Genomic DNA, 24,030 nt, shown 5'->3' with positions numbered 1-24,030 from the left:
CTCCTGAAGTTGTAGATGCTCTATCACTGGAGGTTTTCAAGAAAAAAAAAACCTGGACAGCCATTTGTCCAAAATGAAATGAGGAATCATAGAATCTTAGGGCTGGAAGGGACCTTGGAGGTCTTCTAGACCAACTTCCTTCCCAAGGCAGGACAAATGGTTGTCCAATCTTTTCTTTAAAACCTCCAGCGACGGAGCCCCACAACTCCAGCAAGCAAGCTATTACATTGATTGATCAGTCTCACTGTCATACGGAAGTTCCTCCTTATTTCCAGGTTGAATCTCCCTTTGACAAGCTTCCACCCATTGCTTCTTGTCCTGTCCTAGGGGCTGGAGAGAATAGATCAATGCCTTCTTCCCTGTGATAGCCCTTCAGGTAATGGAAGACTGGTATCATATCTCCCCTGAGCCTTGTCTACATTAGGCTAAACATTAGGCTAGTTCCCTTATCATTTAGCCTCCAGATCTCTTATCATCTTTGTTGCTCTTCTCTGCACCCTTTCTAGGGGCTCAGCATCTTTTTTGTATTGTGGTGACAAGAACTGGATGCTGTATTCAAAGTGTGATTTTACCTGTGCAGTATAGAGTGGTACTATCACTTCTCGTGATTTTAATGCTATCTCTCAGTTGATATAGTCTAGAACTGTGTTGGCTTTTGGCAGCTGCAGCACACTACTGGCTTATACTTAAGTGGTGTGCAACTAGGGCATTTAGATTCCTCTCACAGTTACTACCATTCAGCCAAATACCTCCTATTCTATACCTGTACATTTGGTTTTTAGGATTTGGTTTTATGATTTTAAGATATTCTATACCTATGCATTTGGTTTTAAGATTCCTGTACTTGGCAGATGGTTGGACTAGAAGACCTATATACAGCAGATTCTTAGAAAATATATAGATTTCATATTTTGTATTGGTTATGAGTTATGAGTTATTTTCATATAGGAATTATTAGAACAGCTTTTAGAACAAACCAGACACTCAAAATATATGATAACTGTTCCGGTCCAGCACAATAACTATAAACCACACAGGTTCTAACTCAAGTTGCAGCCAAACAACATTTAATTAGCCTTAGATTACAACTTCTTTTGACCTATGAAAAGAACTCTGTTCAGGCATTTAGAAATTCAGATTTGATCAACTTCTTAATATCTATGTAGGAAAAATTACAGAGCAGGGATCCAGGTTTTCTCTAGTAGTTCAAAATGTTTATGTGTTCTTTTGTCATAGGGAAGCTAATCTACTTTCAATGCTAAAGAATGTGACTAATGAACACCACCACCCCTCTCTATTTTTATGTTACCTGTAAATTGCTGCTACTGGAACTGTTACATTTATTCCCATGTTATTTTATAGAATGGTAATGTTGCTCACCTCCTCACGCATCTTTTTTACTGTCTCTCCTTTCTGCAACAACAATATGAAAAGAAACAGTTGTAAGAACAAACTAAAATGTCATAATAATATACAGATTACGGTATTATCTTTTGCATGGTATCCAGGTAATACTGTTAAGCACTGCCCAATCAGTAAACTTGTATTATGGAGGCAAGGTAGAGTGTTGAGAAATTAGACTGAATATGAAAATCTTGAAACTCATAATACTGAATATGCACAATTTGTAATCTATTATGATATATGATTCGGAATTCAAAATCTGTATGATTAAAGGAATGTAAAACTTGTATATAATTATAGAGATGGAATAGTGAGCATTTCAATGAAAATGAATATTAAATTCAACCTTAACTTTATCTTTAGAGAGAACTAATTTAAAGTATTTTAATCATTGATTTGATCACTGCAGTCATAATTGCTAAAATGAGTATCTCCTTTTCTCCAAAATGCTGGAAATTGAATGAAGAATTTGATTTTTTTTCCCCATCCACAGTAGCAATGTTGCAAAGCTCAACAATTTTGGAAATGAATTCATTGTAGAATGGAACAAATCTTTAAAGTCATAATCCTGTTTCAATCTGAAATATTTTTATTAGACTTCACCAAGCCACACTTTCCTTCAAAATACATAGAATTGGCGTTATACATGGTAATAGTCGCATTATATGCTTTTTATTGCAAAATAAATCTCCAACTCATTGGAAGAATGGTTAAACTGTGGGAATATTCTTTTGATATTTTGAATTAAGTTCATATCTAAAAAGTAAACCTTATGCACATTTCAATCTTATTTGGAAACTATTTCTGGAATACAGTTCTGTAAATGGAATTGTGCCACATCCTGCAAGAGGGTTTAGAGTTGTTATTTCAATCCAACATACAGTTTACAGATTATTTACAGAATTCTTTCAATGTGTTTCTTTTCTCTTATTGACTTGTGTTAAACAAATATTTTTACAATTCAAAAGAGACATGTTTTGACTAGAAATTGAGTATGAAATGTCTTAGAGTACTCTAAGTTGTTAATTGTGTATTACAGTATATTAGCCAAATGACATTTTAGAACTCCTGGTTATTCAAGAGTTTTTGATTATCCGCCATCCATATTTTATTGCTTATACTGCATTTTTTCCATTGCTATATTTTTTGTTGTTCTTGTTTTTGCATATTATTCAGTTAGTGATGATTGAAGCCATACAAAGTAGGTTTTAGTTCAGAAAAATAAGCATCAATTTTATCTGTTTTATTGTGGACCCAAATGCAATGTCTTTTGCTTTAATGAGGAGATATGTATATAAAGTTTTCCTGAAATAACCTTTAGTAAAATCTCTTTCTCTCTCTCCAACTATATAATCTCCTGTGGTGTAATATTAATAAATCAGTATATGAATATTTGAAGACCATTTCATCGTTAAGATAAATAAATATATAATTCTTATTTGCATGATACTCTGAAACTATACCTTTTAATATTACCTTTATTAAATTAGCTGCATCTCAGAATTCCATTATATTTGTTGTGAAATACAATGACTTTTATTTTCAATGAAAATAAATATTAATTATATTTTGTTCTGGGATCCTTCTAACTGGTGACAGACCAGGTACAATAACAGATTGATTGATGCAAAACCTGACTTATATCAAAGGAAATTGAGCAACCAAAGTATTTTCAAACATCGGTTAATTAGTGTGAATATTTAACTGGTGTAAATGTTATATTCAATTGAACCTGATTCCTAGGGACCTCATGGACATACCTATTTAGTTTACTTGGAGAGTGTGTTAGGAAAATTTCCTTGATAGAAGTATTTCCTAAAAATGTTTTCAAATCAATTTCCTATCTGCAATTATTCGTATTGTTCCAGGCTTTTCTACAATTATTGACCCTTTGTTTATTATAGATATGCTCTCAGCATTTCATAAGATCCAGTCTGAGTATCTGCATTTTCCTCCCACATTTCATCTAAGTGAATGCAGATGTTGCTTGATCAGTCTCTATTGCCTCCTGCTATTAATAAGAAACTGGATTGGCAATTAGCTCAGTGGAGAAAGCTGAAGTTTACATTTAGGGAAAAGGGAGATGGCTAAATACATAGGTTTCTATTTTACCACTTAAAGCTCTCATGCTCCAATTATACAGCTCTTATTCTCTCAAGAACTAGCTAGGAAGGAAGAAGAGAAGGCAAAATCTCAAGCCTCCTGCTGATCGCCTCCCACATGCATAGCTCTGCCCACAGAGAACATGTATGAGCATTCAAATGTACAGTACATCACATTACCTTCCCAATGATGCTTCCAACTTCCTGTTGGAAAGAAAATGACAAGAAAGTAAGAATGTAAAAACTTTAATTATCAGTAAATGTCATTTATTTTGCTCGTGGTATTTATTAATTTCCAGTCCCAACTGCATGGGTACTCAGTGAAAAATAAACAATTTCTTTATTAGCAAGAATATAAATGCAATGAAGTATCCCACATTGGTAGGGTTCCAAAGATTTTAGGATGGCCAGTGTTCCCCTGCCCTGATAGTCTCTCTTGGACAGCTAGTTCTTGCTGTTGTGACTGCATAGCCATATTTGGAATTAAATGAAAAGTTATTACTGTATATTAATGTTGGCTAAGTAAAACCTAAAATGAAAACTACATTGGATATTAAAAGAGATCCTCTGCCAGCCTTTGACATCAATTAAGTGCTACTTACGTCAGTAGTTATTTGTTATTCTTTTATGACACATTCCCTCCCCACCTCTACTATAACAAGGTTTACATATCTGTACTTTGTTAGTAGATAAGGAGAAAAAGAAGTTTACCATGTAGCTTTCTCCCTCTCCCATTCAAGCCAAACACTTTCAAAAATTGAACAGCCAGGTCAAAACAACAACTCCAACCTTAACAACAACCCTTTCCAGAATTTATCACACTGGCTTCACACCATTGCCTCTATTTACAGTAAAATATGATGCATGCATTAACATGTTTGTGGCAAACAGGAATGTTAATGAACCCACTATGTCCCAGTTTGGCAATCTGAGTTTCATGGAGTTGCTTTCGTTCTCCTAATATTTGGCATCCCACTTTTTGAAAGCTTTTAATAAGAAAAAAAGAAACGGGAAGCAAAACACTAGCTTCTAGTATCATTTTAATTTCCCCTGGGGTTCCTGTTTAATACAAAGGATTATCCATATTGAAGAATGGTGATCAGAACAGTGTTTATACAGAGGAACTTAGATGTGTTGGCAGTCTGTCCAAAGGTATTTTGATGCTTTATCTCTTGTGTGATATTACTGTATTTAGAAATCTTGCCTGCCTGGAGGGAGAAAAACAGAAGAACTGCCAGGAACAAAAGGCTTTTACTCCTTTTGTCTGGTATCTTCATGCATAATTGAAGAGAGCTGGCTGCATATCTCCATCTCCTTTCCTTGGAGAAGTTCCTGCAAGAAGTACCAAAGCCATACTTGCTTTTTCAAATAATTGCTTATTTATTTATTTAACTCATCTCATAGCAGTGATTCTGGGTAGCATACAATGCCTAACCCAAACAATCCAAAAGAACTATTTCTTTGCCAACCAGAGTCACTTATTTGAGATGGACAGTCATAGAAATTGAATAAATTAATAAATAAATCCAATTAAAAATGTTTGAGGTTGCACAAATCATGGTATTCACAGGGGAAAAAAACAAATTAAACAATTGGCTGGCAGAATTTGCTCCACCTCCAAGCCCAAATGCTTGGGAGAACAGCCAGATCTTTAAACCCTTAGAAAAGGCTAAATGAGATCATCCTTGGAAATAAATACAAAATGGTGAACTAGCCAATCTAACTCCCAAAATAACCCAGTCATAAAACCTATTTTTTCCATGTTAAATTCATAGCCTCAGTGATTCTCTTTTGTTCCTAGTTAGTTGTTCACATAATCAAGTCCTTGTGATCCTACTTAATATAATCTGTTGCTTAAACTCCCATTTTCAGAATCAGAACCTTTATGTTTTCCTTGATTCAACTGCAGGTCAAAGAAAGACCCAAAACAATGGTTTCAGATCAATGGTTTGAATAGATATATACAATTTTTATAATTTTTGAGATAATGTTACATAAAATCTCATGCTAGTTGTAACAACTGGTTGTCTAACCAATATTTTAGGACTTCCAGAACTTTCAATAAAACAATAAATCTCAGTCAGGGCTTTAAGTAAGAGAGTACTTTCATAAACCCCCCAGAAGACATCAACTCTTTTTAACTCTGTTAACAGCAACCTAGTTTTGCATTTCTCTGTTTCAGTCTACTCTTATTGTATTGCATATGTCAGTTTCCCCCCCAGACTTATTGGGACATATGTCTGGAAACTGGCTACAATCCATCTCAGTGAAGATTTTACAGAGATAAGTTACTCTGCTTTGTTTCTATGCCTTAACTTGCTGACTTAATGTGTCCCTTCTTTAAAGGGATAGATTCACTTTGATTAGTCACTTCAGTGTCAGAATGGGGGCTTTGGTACATGTAAAAGTTTAGGGCTTCAAAGATAGGGGCATCAGTTTATACTCAGGGAAATATTCTCCGTATATGAAGACAAGAGGTTTTTGAGAAAATGAGAGAATATAAATGTTATGTCAGTAGCTTTGTTGCAAAGAAGGTTCCTTTGAAGTGGGAGATTCGGGTGCAATTATTGGCTAATGTTGTAAAGGCGGGAAAACCCGGGCTTGGGATTGGATACAGTTCAAACAGTTCAAGTATATAAGCCGGAGTTATTTTGACAGTTGTCAGTTGACATATGTGTATTAATAAACCTTATTGCTGTTAACCCTCACTGAGTCATTCGTCTGTCTGGACCAAACAACTGGCGACGAAGGTGGGATAGACGGCGGACTAGTGAAGGATCGGCGACAAACAGCTGCGCGTAAGGCGGTAAATTTAAAAAAAATTCACAGTCAACCGCAAGCGGCCGCGGCGGAATCAACAAACCTCCGAATGGCGCAAATTGGTTCTTTAAAAGAATTCGATCCAAACTACCCAGAGGACTGGGAAGAATATGTGGGACAGGTCAAAGGGTTTTTGCTCGTAAACGGCATAACCAACGACCGAAAAAAGGCGGCTGCCTTACTAACTATTTGTGGCACACCTGTGTACCGGGTTGCCGTGGGACTTTGTCAACCATTGCCGGTATCAAGCGTTTCGTATGCTGATTTACTGGCCAAATTAAAGGTACATTTTACGCCGAAAAGATCAGAACTCTTTTGGCGGCGCATTTTTGAAAAACGAAATCAGAGACCGGGCGAGTCAATAACCAAATTCGTTGCTGCAGTTAGAGAAGCAGCGTTACGTTGTAAATATGACAATTTAGAAATAAGGATCCATGATAGAGTGGTGCTGGGCTTGCGAGACGAGCAGTTACAAAATAGAATTATCGCTAAGCCCACTGGCGACTTGCAAGAAGTCCTCGATGAACTTTTGACGTATGAATCCACTGGGTATCGCGACCCCCCCCCGCAATAGCATGGCTGCTTCTTCCGAAATAAACCAAGAAAGCCTTGTGGACAGTGGGGAGGTGGACCAACAATGGGAAGCTGACATAGCCGAAGTCACCAGAAGGTTTGGGAAAATGGCGGCAAAACCATCCCACAGCGAAGGACCAGAACCGAGTCGCCGATTCCAAACAACAACACCACAACGACAACCAACAACACCACAACGACAACTGAGATATTCCAGCAAGACCGCGTGACAGCGACAACAGATGTGGAAGCTGCGGGGGCAACCATCCCCGAGCAACATGCAGATTCCGCTCTGCTAGATGCAGATTGTGCCGAAAGACTGGCCACATACAAGCCATTTGCAGGGGTCGTGCACGCGACAATCGTCTACACGAAATCGACGTTTGGGCCGAAGGTAAGGTAACCCCTTACTATAGTGGCAAGGAGACCCCTAGACCTTGGGCACAATACCCCAACCGCGGGGAGGTGGCGCGAATCAATCACATAGGGAAGGGAAAAATAAACCATATTTTGGGACCAAAATTAAAAATCTTAGTCCAGTTGCAAGGAATTCCTTGCAAAATGGAAATTGATTCTGGGGCCTCAGTGTCCATAATTTCTAGCGAGACCCTTAAACAGATTGAACTTAAAAGTGGTCGCAAAGTTCCACATAGTTCAACCAAAATTCAATTGGCAGATTTCCAAAAAACCCCAATAAAAATTAAGGGAAAAGTTACCCTTAAAGTTAAATATAAGGGATTTAATGGATGCTTAGACTTAATAGTCACAGAAGGCCATAGAACTAGTTTAATAGGCCTTAACTGGTTCCCTGCCCTGGGAATTTGGGTCGGGGGAATAAACACCGTTAATAATAATAAGACCCTCAAATCCGTCTGCGATGAATTCGCAGACGTATTTGATGGGTCTTTGGGTAAATATAAAGGGCCCCCAATTAATTTTAATTTAGACCCAGCAGTTAAACCCCTCAGGCTTAAGGCCCGACGGGTGCCTTTTGCCCTTAAGCAAAAAATCGAGGCCGAGCTCGATAAGCTTGTAGGCCAAGGCGTTCTAGAACCGGTCGAGGGTGGCTTGTGGGAGACGCCAATCGTCACACCCCTTAAACCTAATGGGGATGTGAGGATTTGCGCTGATTACAAAGCCACCCTGAACCTCGGAATGCAAAAGTATGCTTACCCGGTCCCGACGGTGAAGCAGATCCTCGCCACGATACAGGACGGCGCCATATTTGCCAAGTTAGACTTGGCGCAGGCGTATTTGCAACTTACTGTTTCCAGGGAAGCTGCTGAAGCTCAAACTATTGTTACCCACAAGGGGGCGTTCCGAGTCCACAGACTGCAATTCGGTATTGCAGCAGCTCCAGGCATCTTCCAGGAGGTGATGGAGAGGACCTTAAAGGGCATACCTGGTGTATGCCCTTACTTTGATGATGTTCTAATAGCTGGAAGAAATGAAGAAATTTTAGCTGAGCGTCTGGAACAGGTATTGGGAAGATTTAGGGGGGCTGGACTTAAATTAAAAAGGGAAAAATGCTGTATAGGAGTTAAATCCACAGAATTCTTAGGATTTAGAATAGATAAAAATGGAATTCACCCTACAGCTGATAAAATTAAGGCAATTAAATTGGCACCAGAACCAAAAAACAAGGCTGAATTACAAGCCTTTTTAGGATTAGTCAATTTCTATCATACATTCTTGCCACATAAAGCTGCCATCGCGGAACCATTACACAGACTATTAGATAGAAAAACCCCATGGCAGTGGCAAGGAAAACATAGAGTCAGTTTTCAAACCTTAAAAGATATTCTATCAAGCCAATCCACAGTTACTCATTTTATTGAGAACAAACCTATCTATTTAGCTTGTGATGCTTCACCTTATGGTGTGGGGGCTGTTATCAGCCACATGGATAGTCAGGGCATTCAAAAGCCAATTGCATACTATTCCAGGATGCTTACTAAAGCTGAACGGAATTATGCACAAATTGATAGAGAAGCATTAGCTATTGTGGCAGGAGTAAAAAACTTCCATGATTACCTTTATGGTAGGAACTTTACCATACTCACTGACCACAAACCATTATTGGGACTGTTTACCACTGATAAGCAGACACCCCAAATAATGTCTCCCAGAATGCTGAGGTGGTCAATTTTCCTTTCAGCATATTCATTTTCACTGCAACATAGACCTGGTAAGGAAATGGGCCATGCGGATGCCCTTAGCAGACTGCCTTTAACCAACACCGAGGAGGACCCTGCCCCAGTAGGACAAATTATGTCATTACAGGAAATTCCTGAATGCCCCTTAACAGCTAGAGAAATAGCTGAGGCTACTAAAAAAGATCATATTCTCAAAAGGTTATGACCTGGGTACTAGGGGGTTGGCCAAGTACTAACCCTGATTCCAAGTACATCCCATATTTTAGGAGGAAGAATGAACTATCATCCCATTTGGGGTGTATATTGTGGGGTAACCGTGTTGTTATTCCTGAACTTCACAGAAATACAGTTCTAACTGAATTACATGAAGGTCACCCTGGAATGGTTCGAATGAAGGCATTAGCCAGAAGTCATCTGTGGTGGCCAGGGCTTGATAAAGATATTGAAGAATGCGTTTCAGGGTGTTATCTGTGTCAGCGATCTAGACCAGAGCTGGCACACGCACACACACATAAGTGGGAATTGGCCAGGAATCCTTGGTCTAGGATTCACATTGATTTTGCAGGGCCATTTCAAGGCCTAACCTTCTTAGTTGTGGTGGACAGCTTCTCTCGGTGGCTGGAGGTAGTGCCTGTTAATTCAATGTCATCTGGTAGAACAATACAGGTTTTAAGGGGCCTCTTTGCCACTCATGGGTTACCTGATGTGATTGTATCTGATAATGGGCCCCAATTCACCTCTGCTGAATTTCAGGGTTTCCTCAGGGCCAACTCGATTAGACACACAACATCAGCACCTTTCCACCCGTCCACCAATGGCTTGGCTGAACGCAACGTGAGAACCACCAAAGACGCCTTGAAGCGAATCATCCGTGGCGACTGGCACCAAAGACTTGCAGACTTTTTGCTGACTCAACACACAACCCCTTGCACGGCTACCGGAAAAAGCCCTGCGGAAATGAGGTGGGGCAAATGGCTAACCACTAAACTGGACAGGTTACATCCTGACAAACTACCCTCAAGTGCTGAACCTGACATCCCAAACAGGTCCTTCAACATTGGAGACTTAGTTTGGGCCAGAAACTATGGACAGGGGGACAAATGGGTTCCTGGGGTAGTCACTGACATACTGGGGCCATTGTCTTACACCATTGAGGGGGAAGGGAATAGAGTAAGTAAAAGACATATTGATCAATTAAGGAAGAGGGTTGCCGGAAGTATGCCAGTTGATGGGGGTCAAAACGTACACGGGGGCGATACTGCATCTTGGCTTAATCAAAACAACTTGCCAGTTAGTGGAGAAGTGGAAACTCAAACCAGTGTGGCTGCAGCAAACCCACAACATTGTCAATTTGATTGGGAGCTGTCCCCTATGAACAGGCCAGCAGTACCTGAGCAACAACAACAGACACAACAGCAATCACAATCTTCAGAGCCTGTAACTCAAAATTCCAGACCCATAAATATCAGCCAGTCAATCAGACAGTCAGTTAATAATGACATAAGTAGCCAACCCAATAGATACCCATCTAGGGTCCATAGGCCACCCAAATACTTGAGAGATTACGTCAACAAATAACTTCAACTGGGGGGGAAGGGGTGTTATGTCAGTAGCTTTGTTGCAAAGAAGGTTCCTTTGAAGCAGGAGATTCGGGTGCAATTATTGGCTAATGTTGTAAAGGCGGGAAAACCCGGGCTTGGGATTGGATACAGTTCAAATAGTTCAAGTATATAAGCCGGAGTTATTTTGACAGTTGTCAGTTGACATATGTGTATTAATAAACCTTATTGCTGTTAACCCTCACTGAGTCATTCGTCTGTCTGGACCAAACAATAAACATTCAGAATCAATCTCTTGCACTTATATGTTGAACATTTTTGTTAACAGTTAATGCTAAGTGTTTTTACATGATTTATTACTTATTTCATCTTATTTCACTAGTTCATTACTAACTTTAGTACAGATAGTATTCAAACACTATAATGCTTCTTCTCCCTCTCTGTGTCCAATACTGGGTATAATCTGAACATCATTCCTGGTGAAGACTATTAATAATTTGTCCCAAATGACAGTTATTACAAACTTATGCACATTTTAAAGAATGTGAGCATATTGTTATGTGGGTCTCAACAGTACAGTATAAAAATTATGAATTTCACCTGCAGAAACCTAAATCAATCAAGAATAAAGGAAAATGTTTTCTGAAACATCAAATTGGGATCTATCCAATTTACAATCTGTGCATCTCCCACAGGATACAATTTAAGGGCTGTTCTGAGGGTTCTAGGGCCATATCTGTAAATTTGCTTCCCAATGAAAGAATATTCCACATTTAGGAATCATGCATCACATGTGTTTTTCAGGGAATAAAAGTATGGCATACATGTACAGTTTTTGGATTTACATATAAACAAAGTCAGCCTTCATTACTATGCTTCAATTAGAAGTAATGACATGAAAACACTTCAGTACTGCTCACCTTTCCATGCATCAATAATCTGATGGTGAGAGTCACATTCAGACCACCTTCAGAGACTTTAGATTCCATATTCTTGGAATATTGGATGAAGTAGAAAGTTTGGAGACTCAAAGAAATAAAGATATATCTCCACAGGAGATCGCCTGCCAGTGAAAAAACAAATGCTCTTTTTGTAGGATAAACTTCTAATAAAAATAAATAAAATAAACATTTGCTGTCACTTGGCACATTAGCTGCAGCTTCAAGTCTAAGGGTGAGGATAAAGTTCTATTCAGCAATCTAAACACAATGCTGTCATCATGTGAACTTCAATTAGGCTCTCTTTATTCAGCAATTGCATCAATAAATCTCCTCAACACAGAGCCCACTTGGGCCTCTACTTTGATACATACATACCTACCTACATACATACATCATATATAGTATAGTATAGTATAGTATAGTATAGTATAGTATAGTATAGTATAGTATAGTGTGTGTGTATCTTATTTGTATCTTAGGGTCTCCTGACAACTAGTTTCTATAGTTTTCTTGGCAAGGTTTTTCTGAAGTGGTTTGCCTGCTTCCTAAAGCTGAGAGAGTGATAGGCTCAAGGTCATCCAACTGGTTTTGTGCCCAAGGCAAGACTACAACTCACAGTCTCCTGGCTTCTAGCCTGGTGCCATAACCACTGCATCGAACTGACTTGCTACTCTATCTAGAACAGGCAAATTCTACCCACCACCCTACCCCACCCATAAGGTTTGTTAGTCTTCACCTGTCATTTGATTACATCCACACATTGGATCAGGGCATGCACTTTACTTCTTTAAATCTGGTGTCATCTGCAATCTGCTGGCACTTATGACCATTCCCCTGATAATAATCCCAATGGTTTCATATAAATTATATTTATATGTATGTATACGTATATGTATAATAGGTAACAAAATAGTGCTTGATTACATAGCTGCCACAGTCACCCATGCCATAATGAGGCAGATGAGAGTCTAAAACAAGGACAGATCTACTGCCATCATTATTCAATTTCTCACATGTGAAAGCATTTTATATTATACAAGAGTTGCGATTATAACTGTTCTTTGGCTCAAACCTTTTTCTTGCATTTTTTTTAGATTTTTTAAAAATCCCACCTTGATTATTTTTATCCATAACTCAAGGTAATGAACATATCTAATACTTCCTCCTCCTGTTCCCCCCCCCACAACAAGCCTGTGAGATAGGTTGGGCTGAGAGAAAAAGAGTGATTCGCTCAAGGTCACCCAGTTGCCTTCCAAGGCAGGACTATAACTCTGTCTCCTGGTTTTTTGCCTGCTGCCTTAACCACTAGAATTTAATAGTGGAATTTATTTTGAAGAAAGACACCTTGATTCTTGGAAATGCCCACCTGGATTACGGTAGTCATTTTTTCTGTCTGAAAAATGTAAAGCATAAAAATCAAGCTGTTATGTAAATATTTCCAATTGATTGAAAAAGTGGGTCATGTGTTAGCCAAATGCTCCCGGCTTTAAGATTTATCAGTGCTATTAAATTATATATGCTTCATGCTTCGGCATGCAGGAGACCTACATTAGCCTTTTTTTCTTTGTACTGGTGAAAAATAAGCATTTTTGTCTGAACCTTAATGGACATATGAGCTACAACACAGCAAACATTTTTTTTTACTTTTTATTTATGCAACCATATACAGATATAGAAAAAAGGTTGAAAGCTTAGACTAGAGATTTTATTTTTTTGTATATTTTATTATCTTGTACTTAATTTTAAAGAAATCATGAAATGGAATATTAGACATTTATTAGAAAAGCCTAAAGGTTTGACTACTGGATGCATATGCTAGGAAATACTGGGATAAGAGACATATAATCAAATGTAGTTTAATTATTTTCATCCTTCTTTAAATTATAGTCTTCTTAATTTTTGCTTTTTTATTTTAGTTAATTAGACCACAGTAGAAAGATATTATCAGGGATGCGTTGGCTCAGTGGGTTAGGACGCTGAGCTTGTTGATCAGAAGGTTGGCAGCTTGGTGGGTTGAATCCCGAGTACTGCGTAACAGAATGAGCGCCTGTTACTCGTCCCAGCTTCTGCCAACCTAGCAGTTCGAAAGCACGTAAAAATGCAAGTAGAAAAATAGGGACCACTATGGTGGGAAGGTAACAGCGTTCCGTGTGCCTTTGGCGTCTAGTCATGCCGGCCACATGACCACGGAGACGTCCTTGGACAAACGCTGGCTCTTCGGCTTTGAAACGGAGATGAGCACCGGCCCCTAGAGTTGGAAACGACTAGCACGCATGTGCGGAGGAAACTTTACCTTTTACCTTTACAAAGATATTAAGATTATTCTGGAAAAAATAAGGTCCCTGGAATGTTATTCTTCTGTGAATGATTTATGTGTAGTTGGAATTATGGCAGTAGAGACAAAAGACCAACAGGGGTTCTTGAAGGTACTTTAACACAGAAACAATTGTCTTTGCCTGAAGATTATCACTAGATTTAAGATCTCTCATGAAGTTCTAGATTCTCATTTTCATATTGGTAAGTTGTTTCAGGCATTCACTGAGAATTTCCTCGGACTTTATTTGAGGAATTATGTTTTACTTTCAGTAAAAAAGCCTGTTTGGGCTTTATTTCAATAGAGAAATAAAAACACTCAAGAGTCATTCCTTAGAATATACCGAGGAAGTTCAAAAATGTAGAAGAGGTTTAACATAGCATTGCTTGAGAAAAAAAATCTTCAGTAGCTCATCAGCATTCCAACTATTTTTGTTCTACATTTATCTAACAAAATATTTCATAATCAGTTGGAAGATGAATAATAACCTATCTCTTTAAAATTCTCTTGAAGTTATTTTAGAGGAAAGTCAGATTTTTTTAAAAAAAAATCATGTTGTTGTGGCTTATTCTGCCACATTTGTATCCAGACTGCAGAACATTTTTATATCCGGTTCCTAAATAAATAATTGCTTGTGGCAGCTGAATGTTTTTGGCTACATAAAAAGATTACTACAGTAATTGCAATTTCTTTTGCAATCACACTTTCTTTTCTTTCTCCCCATTTCTTCCCCATCCCCTTGCTCTTTACAGATAGTCCTCAACATACAACCACAATTAGGAGGAACTTGTGTTGCTAAGTGAGGCAGTTGTTAAGTGAGCTCTGCCCAATTTTATGTCCTTTTTGCTGCAGTTGTTAAGCAGATCATATAGAGGTGAATTATGCAATTATTAAGCGAATCTGGCTTCTCCCACTGACTTTCTCTGTTTGAGAAAGTTGCAAATAGCAACCACATGAACCCAAGATGGTGCAACCATTGTAAAGATATGCCAGTTACTAAGCACCCAAATTTTGATCACATGACCACAGGATGTTGCAACAGTCATATATGTGAGGACTTTTGTAAGTCATTTTTTCAGCACCATCATAACTTTGAATGGTTGCTAAATGTTGTTGTTGTTAGTTGCAAAGTCATGTCTGACCCATAGCAACCCCATGGACAACGTTCCTCCAGGCCTTCCTGTCCTGTACCATCTTCTGGAGTCCATTTAGGCTCACGCTAAATAAATGGTTGCTAAATAAATGGTCACAAATGAAAGACTTCCTGCATTGCTTTTGTTCTAAATGTGCCCTCACTTGAGTTATATACTTTAATAAATTAATCCGAAATCTCTTTTTTTTTTCTTCCCATTGATTCATGTAGTGCGTATATTAATAATTTCCCAAATACTTATGTATAGGGAACATTAAATATGTACTGCAGAATCTTTGGCTACTGCTCATCAGCATGCTTAGATTTTATTTTTAACTATATTTAAGATTTCTTATCCTATTGTTCTCACTTGTTGAGAAAGGGGGACTGATATTTTGCTCGAGCATTAATGAATTTATTTTCTTTCTTGTTGCTCATTGTTTTAAAATTGATAATGTTCAATGACAGTCTCTTTTGTAACCTTGACAAATCTTCAAGTTTCAAACTATATGTGGACAAGTACTGACAAAAATATGAAGATCAATCAGAAATGAAATTGTACTTTTTGCAAGAGACTTAGTCTCCTTAACCTTTACCAAAAGCTCACATCTATGAAAATGGTAACTATAAACATGCAAGAGCAGTTTCAACTTTGATCAGAAGAAACTCTACATTGATTGTTAAAGAAGAAATATCAGATGCAGGAGGTAATTTTTTAAAATAATTTGTCAGAATGGTTGATCAATATCTACCTTTCCTGAATTTAAATTGCCTCAACAAATTTGTAATTGTTTATCATATCTTCATATTGACAACATTAAATTCCTTTTCATACAGCAACATGACCTGTATTCTATTCTCAGATTCATAATATAGATTATGTGTCTAGATTTGATGGTGAACATTTCTTCCTTAATACTGAATGTTTGCAAGACTTTCCTTATTCCAATAAATGGTATGAAGTACTAAATCATCCACATGTCAATCTTCAGGAATCAAGTTCTTAGGCAAACTGGGCAGCAGGGAAGATATTTGGTAAGATTTTGATGTGCAAATTAATATAACCATTAAATAACAAGGGGATAAAATAGAGTTTGCATTTCAATAGTTGCTCATAATGAGCTACTGGCCTTATACCATAGGGAAGAATTATCATATCCATTTTGGAAAAGCAGTCATTCAAATTCCTTCCAATAGCTAAGACCTTCACAAGTTATATCATGTAAATAAGGAAAACCTTTGATTCTTGCTTTTCAAAATGTTCCATATATGTTTACCACTAAATGAAACTCATGGCAGAATGTTAGGTATAATCTCGTTACCCAGAAACAGGCTATATATAAACTGTGCTTTCTTTGTTTTATTTTCATTCTATATTAGCCCAAATGGAAGTGAGTTGGATCTAGTATTGGTATCTATCTCTGTGCTCTTCTAGGGCTGCAAATTTCATCTATTCTGACTAAAAGCAAAAGTAAAACACTTGGGAATTTTTTATGACAATCAGTAGGAGAGATAAAGTTTAGATTTCTAAATTTTCTAATTTAGCATTGAGCGGAACCCAGGTGTTAAATCATTCCAAATTGAGCAGGACTATTGGCAAATATCAAGTTCCAAACCAAATGGTTCCAGTTATCTGAAAGAGCTCAGTTTGTCTGTATCAATTAGTTTGTATCACTGTAAATATCCAAAAGGATTGGAAAATGTTGGAAATATGTTTTGATCTGCTCTGGGTGTATTCTGAATATGTCATTTGGGACTTATTCTGATGCATTTTAATTAAGATATGATGCATAAGAATGGTCTCAAATGAACATTCAGGCTCCCAAACCCTCAGAAAGGACTTCTTTATAGGGCTAAAAAAGAAGCAAGTAGAATTGTTACTTTGTAAAATCTAGTTTAATTCTAAATTTTATATTTAAAAAGGGCAGCCTTCTTTCAAACTTCTTATTTCATTCCAATGCAAGAAAATAAAATGGGTGGATTTTCTTCAACAGAGATTCAAATGACAGAGCCAGAAATTCTCATCAAGGGAAACCAGTAGAGGACTTTTATAATTCCCACACCTCAAACATTGAACAAAACATTGTATTATTCTTTTTTAAAATTGCAAATAAAAATTGCTATTGCTTGTTGTAATGGAGAAAATGTTGGTTTAAAAATGTTGCTCTAACCCACAAGGGTTAGAAGGGAGATGAGGTGTCAGGTCAGGAACCAAGCATTCTGAACCCATTGATCAGCTTACAATTCAAGATTTATTCTGATACATGTTTTTAACTAAACATGGTACATGTTTTAATTAAGAGAGAAGTTAAAACTGAAGGATGCCTTCTATGTAAACTGGGAATTAGTTAGAAATTTGCCTTTTTGTATCAGAAGATTTTGTGCTAATCCAATTTATGTAAACTGGCACCCTCTCAAGCTATTTGAGTCTCATATACTTCCCAATAGAATCGGTGCCTGACCATCCATTGCACATTATGGGAGACTGAAGTTTGAGTTTCATTATGTTTTTATGAACACTAAATGCCTTATTCCATCCTGTTATCAATGTTTGTGTATTTGACTAAAGTAAAAAGTAAATTCCTTTTTCTTATTGATTTTCAAGTAAAAGTAATGCTTCTGTTTTAGCTCTTCAAAAGGAGAAAAGGGGAATGGGAATGTCCTTCACCCAGATCAAGCTGTAAGGCTGTAGGCTGAAATACCTTTAAAACTATCTTCCTAATCTTCAATTATAGTATGTTCTAATAAAGTTATAGCAATGGATTCAGGCTAAGTTCCATTGATTCCATATGACTACATATGGATTCCACCAAATATGTTTAAAAATAAATACTGTTTGTATGTAACAGTATGTTTTATTTTTATGACCTCAGTGCCTAGGACACCAAGAGCCTTGGGCTGCAACTTACTCCTTACAGCTGCCCATCAATGATTGTCAGGTCCAACAGAATGGAAATCTCTCTTGAACACTGTCCTGCCATACATTTCAGATTCCCAATATTGTGGCAAATTGTACATTTGCCAAGCCTCTCCCCAGATTGTGTTTGCCTTCAGTGAAGATAATGCAGTGGTGATTATTCCTTGTATAAAATCTGTCACAGATAATGCTGCAGATCTCTGTTATGGATCATTTTAAAATATCCATATTTTCTCTGCAATTTGTACATGCAAAATGGAGTGTCATTATTCCTATGCACCCCAGCAAGAGTTCCATTTGCTAGGAGAGCTGAACAAGTTATATTTCATATGTGATGCAATCCCTATTACCTTTATATTATCAGAACATAATTCTCAGCCAACCAGTAGCTTCCACATCTCATTCATTCTGGAATTCTTCATGGCTCTTGTTTTAATCCTAGGCAGAGCATCGATAGAATAATCAACCCCGCCTCCAATCTGTTGATCTAGTCCAGATCCTCAAATCCTCTCAGTCCAAGAGCAAAGCAATCTCGATGGCCTCATTTCATTTGCAGATTTGCCTTGTTTTTAATCTTTTGAAATGTAATGTTGCATTTGAATGCATGAAAGTAATCAAGATATGGCTCTGTATTTAATAATCCATGCCACTTATGACCACAGCATGCATTTGTGTCAATAGGGCACCATTTTAAAACATCTAGAGATTATTATCATTGTAACCTGACCTGGATGACTTGAAAATATGTAGTGTGCTATTGCAGTGAATGTTTTGATATGCAATTTTTAATGCTTTAAGATTATTTCCTTAATGACTATATTTTATTTCTAACACATTTCCCCTTTCCAAACAATTTCCTTAACACAATGCACTATTTTATATTGCTTACACACACACACACACACACACACACACACAATTTTTTACCCCAATATACTTTAAACATTTTAATAGATAAATTAGTGTAATCAAAAATGCCAGAGAAATGTGATTTTTGAAAGATCACTAAGTTTTTGCTCATGTATTGGCTCAAATTACCTTCTTCAAATGCAAACTAAACAAATTTCTTCTTCATTTTGAAATAGCTTCCAGAGCTACCATAGGAGCCAAGGCCAGTAGGACTAGGACATGTATTCTGCCTCCTTCCTTTTGCTACAGATTAAAGTTGTCAGTAAGCCAGAGTAGTGTTAGATGAAGATTGGGCAACCCGTGGTGCTGGTCTACTCTCAGCCATACTACAATGTTTTCTTGTCAATTCAGCCTACCTCGTAGGATTGTTTTATTTAATATATCTTCATTATTTTTACAAATAACTCAAGGTGATGAACATATCTAACATATCTTCCTACTACTACTTTCTCAACAACAACAATGCTGTGAGGTAGATTGGGCTGAGAGAGAATGATTGGCCCGAAATCACCCAGCTGGTTTTCATTGCTAAGGAGGGACTTGAACTCATGGCCTCCTGCTTTCTTGCCTGGTGCCTTAATCACTTGATCAGACTGGCTCATCATGTTATGGGGATAAAATGAAGATACCCGAGTAAACTGCTTTAAGCTTTGGAGAAAAGGGAACATATAAAATTAACAAAAAGTCTTTGATATCAGAGAAAGACACAAGACAGAACTTTGAGTGATTTGAAGTAGGAAAATGAGATAATTTTGCTCTAATTGTTAACCATAAGTATAAAAGACTAATATTTTATCTGAATTATATTGCTGAAGTGAATTTGGGTCACATGCATGTATTTATATTACCTAACTCATATTGATTTTTAGATAAATAGGTCACCTTCCAGATTTTAACAGACATCAGTAATCAGTATGTACCCTTCAAATATTTGGCTTGCATCCTGACCTTCATAGCCATCTCTAAAAGCGTCACCTAACACTTCACCTAAGTCTCAAGCTGAATTAAAATCATATTGAGTCTTTGAGTTTTAAAATAACCTGGTCTTTAGGAGTTATCTAATGCACAATTAATTCTGCTTAGCTACCATTCATTTCAGAGAGCTCCATTTTGTGTAGGATTGTATTTATATTTCAATAAAACACAGAAATGTATGTAAAATAAGCAAAGCATGTATCAGATGGCTGAAAAAAAACCACTGTCCCATTGATTCACTGAATTAAGTTCCTATAGAGTAAAGAACAATGAAGATTCAATCAACTGATAATGTAATTTTCCTTGATGATATAATTATATATGTATTTGTTACTATTAAAATTTGGTATATATCTAAATGAAATTTGCTGTGAACATCTGGACAGATTTCATTGTCATTCACCCTGCACAAACCATTGGAATTTATGTGTGTCTTAGAGCATGGAGTAAGCTCTAAGCCCTGTCTAGATAACATCTTCTTTGATAATGGTGCTGACCATGGCTAAAGGACTTGATTGATCTACTAGAATCGGGGTTTGATATTTTTTTTGCTGGGAATCCATGTCTGCCATCAATCCATCTTTCATTATCAAGTCCATCTTTTGTTTTAAATTGCTGGGGCACTGGAAGAAACAGCAACAAATTGATGGATGCTTGGAAGAAGGGGACAGGAACGATCAGACACGGGATAAATAAAACTTACTCTACTAGCAATCCTGGCATTTCATTGTTTTCTTTAAGAAATCCAAAACTAAGGAGAGTGGATGCAGTGTAGGAACTATTCTCAGGAACATCTGCCTAATTCCCTTCTTGGTTAAAAGAATCCTCCAGAGACTCAGGCAAGGCAGTCAGTCCCAGCCATCCTCAGCATAGACAACTTAAAACTACCAGTTCTAGGGCTACTTCTCTCAGAATATCCACTGTCACTCCATGTGAACAGCTACGGACTCTTATTATTAACAGTTTATAGCAGGGGTGTCAAACTGCCGGCCTGCGGGCCGGATGCGTCATGCCAAAACTGTGCCCACCCCATTGCCCACAATGGAAAAAAAGTTGCAATACATTTCGACACGTCACCTGATGTTGCGCGTTTGACACCCCTGATTTATAGATTCTATGACCTAGAAATGAAAATCCATCTTTGTCTAAAGACAAATGTGGGCATATGTGGGTGTGGTGCATTTGTGCATATGTATTCAGAGAAAGGGGGGAAGTATATGATTGTTACATCACTGTTTTAATTTAAGACATAAAATGAAAATTATTATAAAGAATTCTCCTGTTATTTTTTAAAAAATATTTTAAAAGATGTGTGTAAATGCTATCTACACCAGGGATTGCCTTTAGATATTTCTAGGATTCCCTACCCTTCAAGGAACCCACCTCCAAAATCTAAAATGAAATGTCTGCACCCGCCTGTCAGATTAATCTCCAGAGTTCTCTATCAATACTGCCATATTCTTAGTGCACCAGTGTTTATTTATAGAGATGTTTTATAAGTACGTAATTTCCATATTTTCTATATCTCTATATAGGCTTAAACTATTCATCAAAATCATATTTAGATTTTGAAAAACTTGAATAGTAAAATGTTTAAGACTATATTTATTATCTGCCATATTCTGATATTGATTCTTTTGCAAAATAACTAAAGCCATTAATTTAATTACATTCAGAAATGAAAAACAATTTCACATTTTCTTTTACAATTATAATATGAATTAGTCTGTAGGTATTCCAGCAGATTTGTCAATAGGAAATATTTCCATTTTCCATCTCTATTCCATTTCAATTTTATTCTATTAACATTTGATATTAGATGAAAAAGATATGGATGCCGTTTTCTATTTGAACTTCAAGAAACCTCTCATTTTATTTCTGCACTAGCACGGACACAAATAAACCCCAGGTTTGTTTCTAATATTTCACATAGATTGTAATGTATTCTTTAAACTGACATTTTAAACATACTGATAAGGATTTAAGATTTAAACCCAATCAATCTGAATCCAAATTAAGGCACAGGGATTTAATACATGTTTCTCTGATTTTATGGAACCACAAGAGTATAGTTTGTTCCAAGAAACAAATAACATTCAAACGGCTTAGATGTACAACTGATTTGGAAATAATTGGAATATTTTCATTTATAATTAATTTAATGCTACAGTCCTAATTCCAGTTATTAGGTAATAAAAACTAATAAGATTAATTAGTGTTGTATATTATGTATCTTATAATACTTATGTTTCACTGAAAACAGGAGAATGAGCATATGCAGCTTGAGCATTTCTTTACAACGTTTGGTTCAGATTAATATACTGTATGATATTTTAATATCAACTGTCTTAAGTATATTAAGGCTTTAATTGATAAAACAAATTATATATGATTTTGATAGTATAAAAAATGTATCTATATCTATCTATCTATCTATCTATCTATATATCTATCTATCTATCTATCTATCTAAAATATTTATCTCTCCAATGTTACAATTTCTATTAAATTTAACATTTAAGTAAAAATTAAGTTAAACACCACTAACTGTAATCTTTGTTTAACATTCTTCTGATAATATAACTGCTATGTATCTAAATTTTATAGGGTACATAACATTAAATTCATTTAAGATAACTGTGTAACAATAAAAATGTTTAGTGAAAATTAAATGAAGTAAAGGAAATATCAAAGAAAATACGTAACTAAAATTTGTTATATTAATTTCCAGCACCCTTCACAAAACAATTACTCTAAAATTATTTAAGTATTCATTAAATCAACATTACCCCTATTTCAGATTTTTTCGGTAGCTCTTGTGAGATATTAAAACAAATACCTATTATCAAACTGATATCATAACCGTAGTTTTTGAAATGTAATTTGATCAGGCAATTTTTTTAAAAAAGAACCCCGCCTCCTTCAATACTAACTGGCATTCTTTCTCCCATAAAGCAGATTGAGATAAAAAATAAAAGGCTATTAGTTCCCACATGCATTTATAGCAATATATTGTAACTTTCTGTTATAATTTTGTTTAGATTTTGTCTCATAACTTATTTTTATCAGTTTTGATAAATAATATATAATTTACAATAATATGCTTTCTATGTTTAGATTAACTATACTTAATCTTATATGAAAATGTTATGTTGAGAAAGTATTTTATCCCTTATTAATTTAAACATAACATATCATAAAGGTGCATATCGATAGATACGCAAACTATTATACCGAAATACAAGTAGAAAGAATGACATTCTGTTTTCTTTTAAATATACCTTGTTTTAGATTTCTTGCCATTAAAATTTTGAAAAAAATACTTAAAATACCTTTTAGAAGAATTTAGGATTCATCTTTTCATACTTTCTAATAAGACACATATTTTGCTCTTCTTCAGAGAGGCATCAACAACCACCATATTCTATCAAAACAGTATATGCAATCTTCTTACCTCCAAAAGGAAAAGCTGCTTTAGAAATTATTTAGACTGATGTGGGTTTCAAACAGATGGTCACTCTTTTCATATTGAGAAAAGATGAAAATGTGAATGGATAAAATTATCTTGTTCAAATGTATAGAGGTCTAAAACCTCATTGGCCTCTCGATAGGAAGCATGTGACGTGAGATGAAGTGCATGTGACCTATTTTCTCCCAGATCCTTTAGGTTCTTTGAAATGAATTGTAACCAACAGTGATGTTTTTGTCATTTTGCTGACATCTTTTAAAAGCCACTGAGCAAATAACTTGCCCTTAGGCCAAGAGGCTTCAGCTTATACAAGTTTCCTATGATTGGCCAGTTGGATCCAGCAGTTAGCCAGGAATGATTTCTTCCTCATTTTCAACGTTCAAATGATTAGAAGATAAACATTCTACATTTCAAAATGTACAAAAAGTGGATAGCAGGTTCACTGCAATAACCATGCAATTCTAGCTAAATCAAATCTTGCCAGAAGTGTGAAGTAATGTGCCTAATTTTCCTGAACATGAACACAATCACCAGCACCATCTTAGTAGAAATACTGATTTATCCAAATGTATGTATGTATGTATGTATGTATGCATGCATTGTTAAATAAATGATAAATGTTAAAAAGCACATCACAATTACATTCTCAATGAGCAAATATGAAACTACTCTATTTACAAATTCAGAGGCAGACTATATACCCAATACATGATGGAGTTGAATACTGAAAGTCTCTGGGGTTTCCCTGATATAGACTCA

General features: G+C 36.3%; 1 protein-coding gene across 8 annotated transcripts in view; it reads right to left on the bottom strand.

Moving 5' to 3' along the window:
* PCBP3 (poly(rC) binding protein 3) overlaps positions 1–11,603 on the bottom strand; it is a gene marked incomplete at its 5' end in the record, with an annotated part of 65,731 nt that extends 54,128 nt beyond the window's left edge. For all 8 annotated transcript variants that reach the window (XM_083350355.1, XM_083350356.1, XM_083350359.1 and 5 more), the window contains 3 exons: positions 1,381–1,413; positions 3,687–3,710; positions 11,535–11,603. In XM_083350355.1, coding sequence (XP_083206481.1) covers positions 1,381–1,413; positions 3,687–3,710; positions 11,535–11,603 — 126 coding nt within the window. The remainder of the gene's footprint in view (positions 1–1,380; positions 1,414–3,686; positions 3,711–11,534) is intronic.
* Between the last annotated feature and the right edge of the window lie 12,427 nt (positions 11,604–24,030).

Source organism: Vipera ursinii, assembly GCF_947247035.1.
Source record: "Vipera ursinii genome assembly, chromosome: 1".
Lineage (NCBI taxonomy): Eukaryota > Metazoa > Chordata > Lepidosauria > Squamata > Viperidae > Vipera > Vipera ursinii.
Note: the sequence above shows the minus strand (reverse complement) of the source record. Positions and strands in the feature narration are given on the sequence as shown.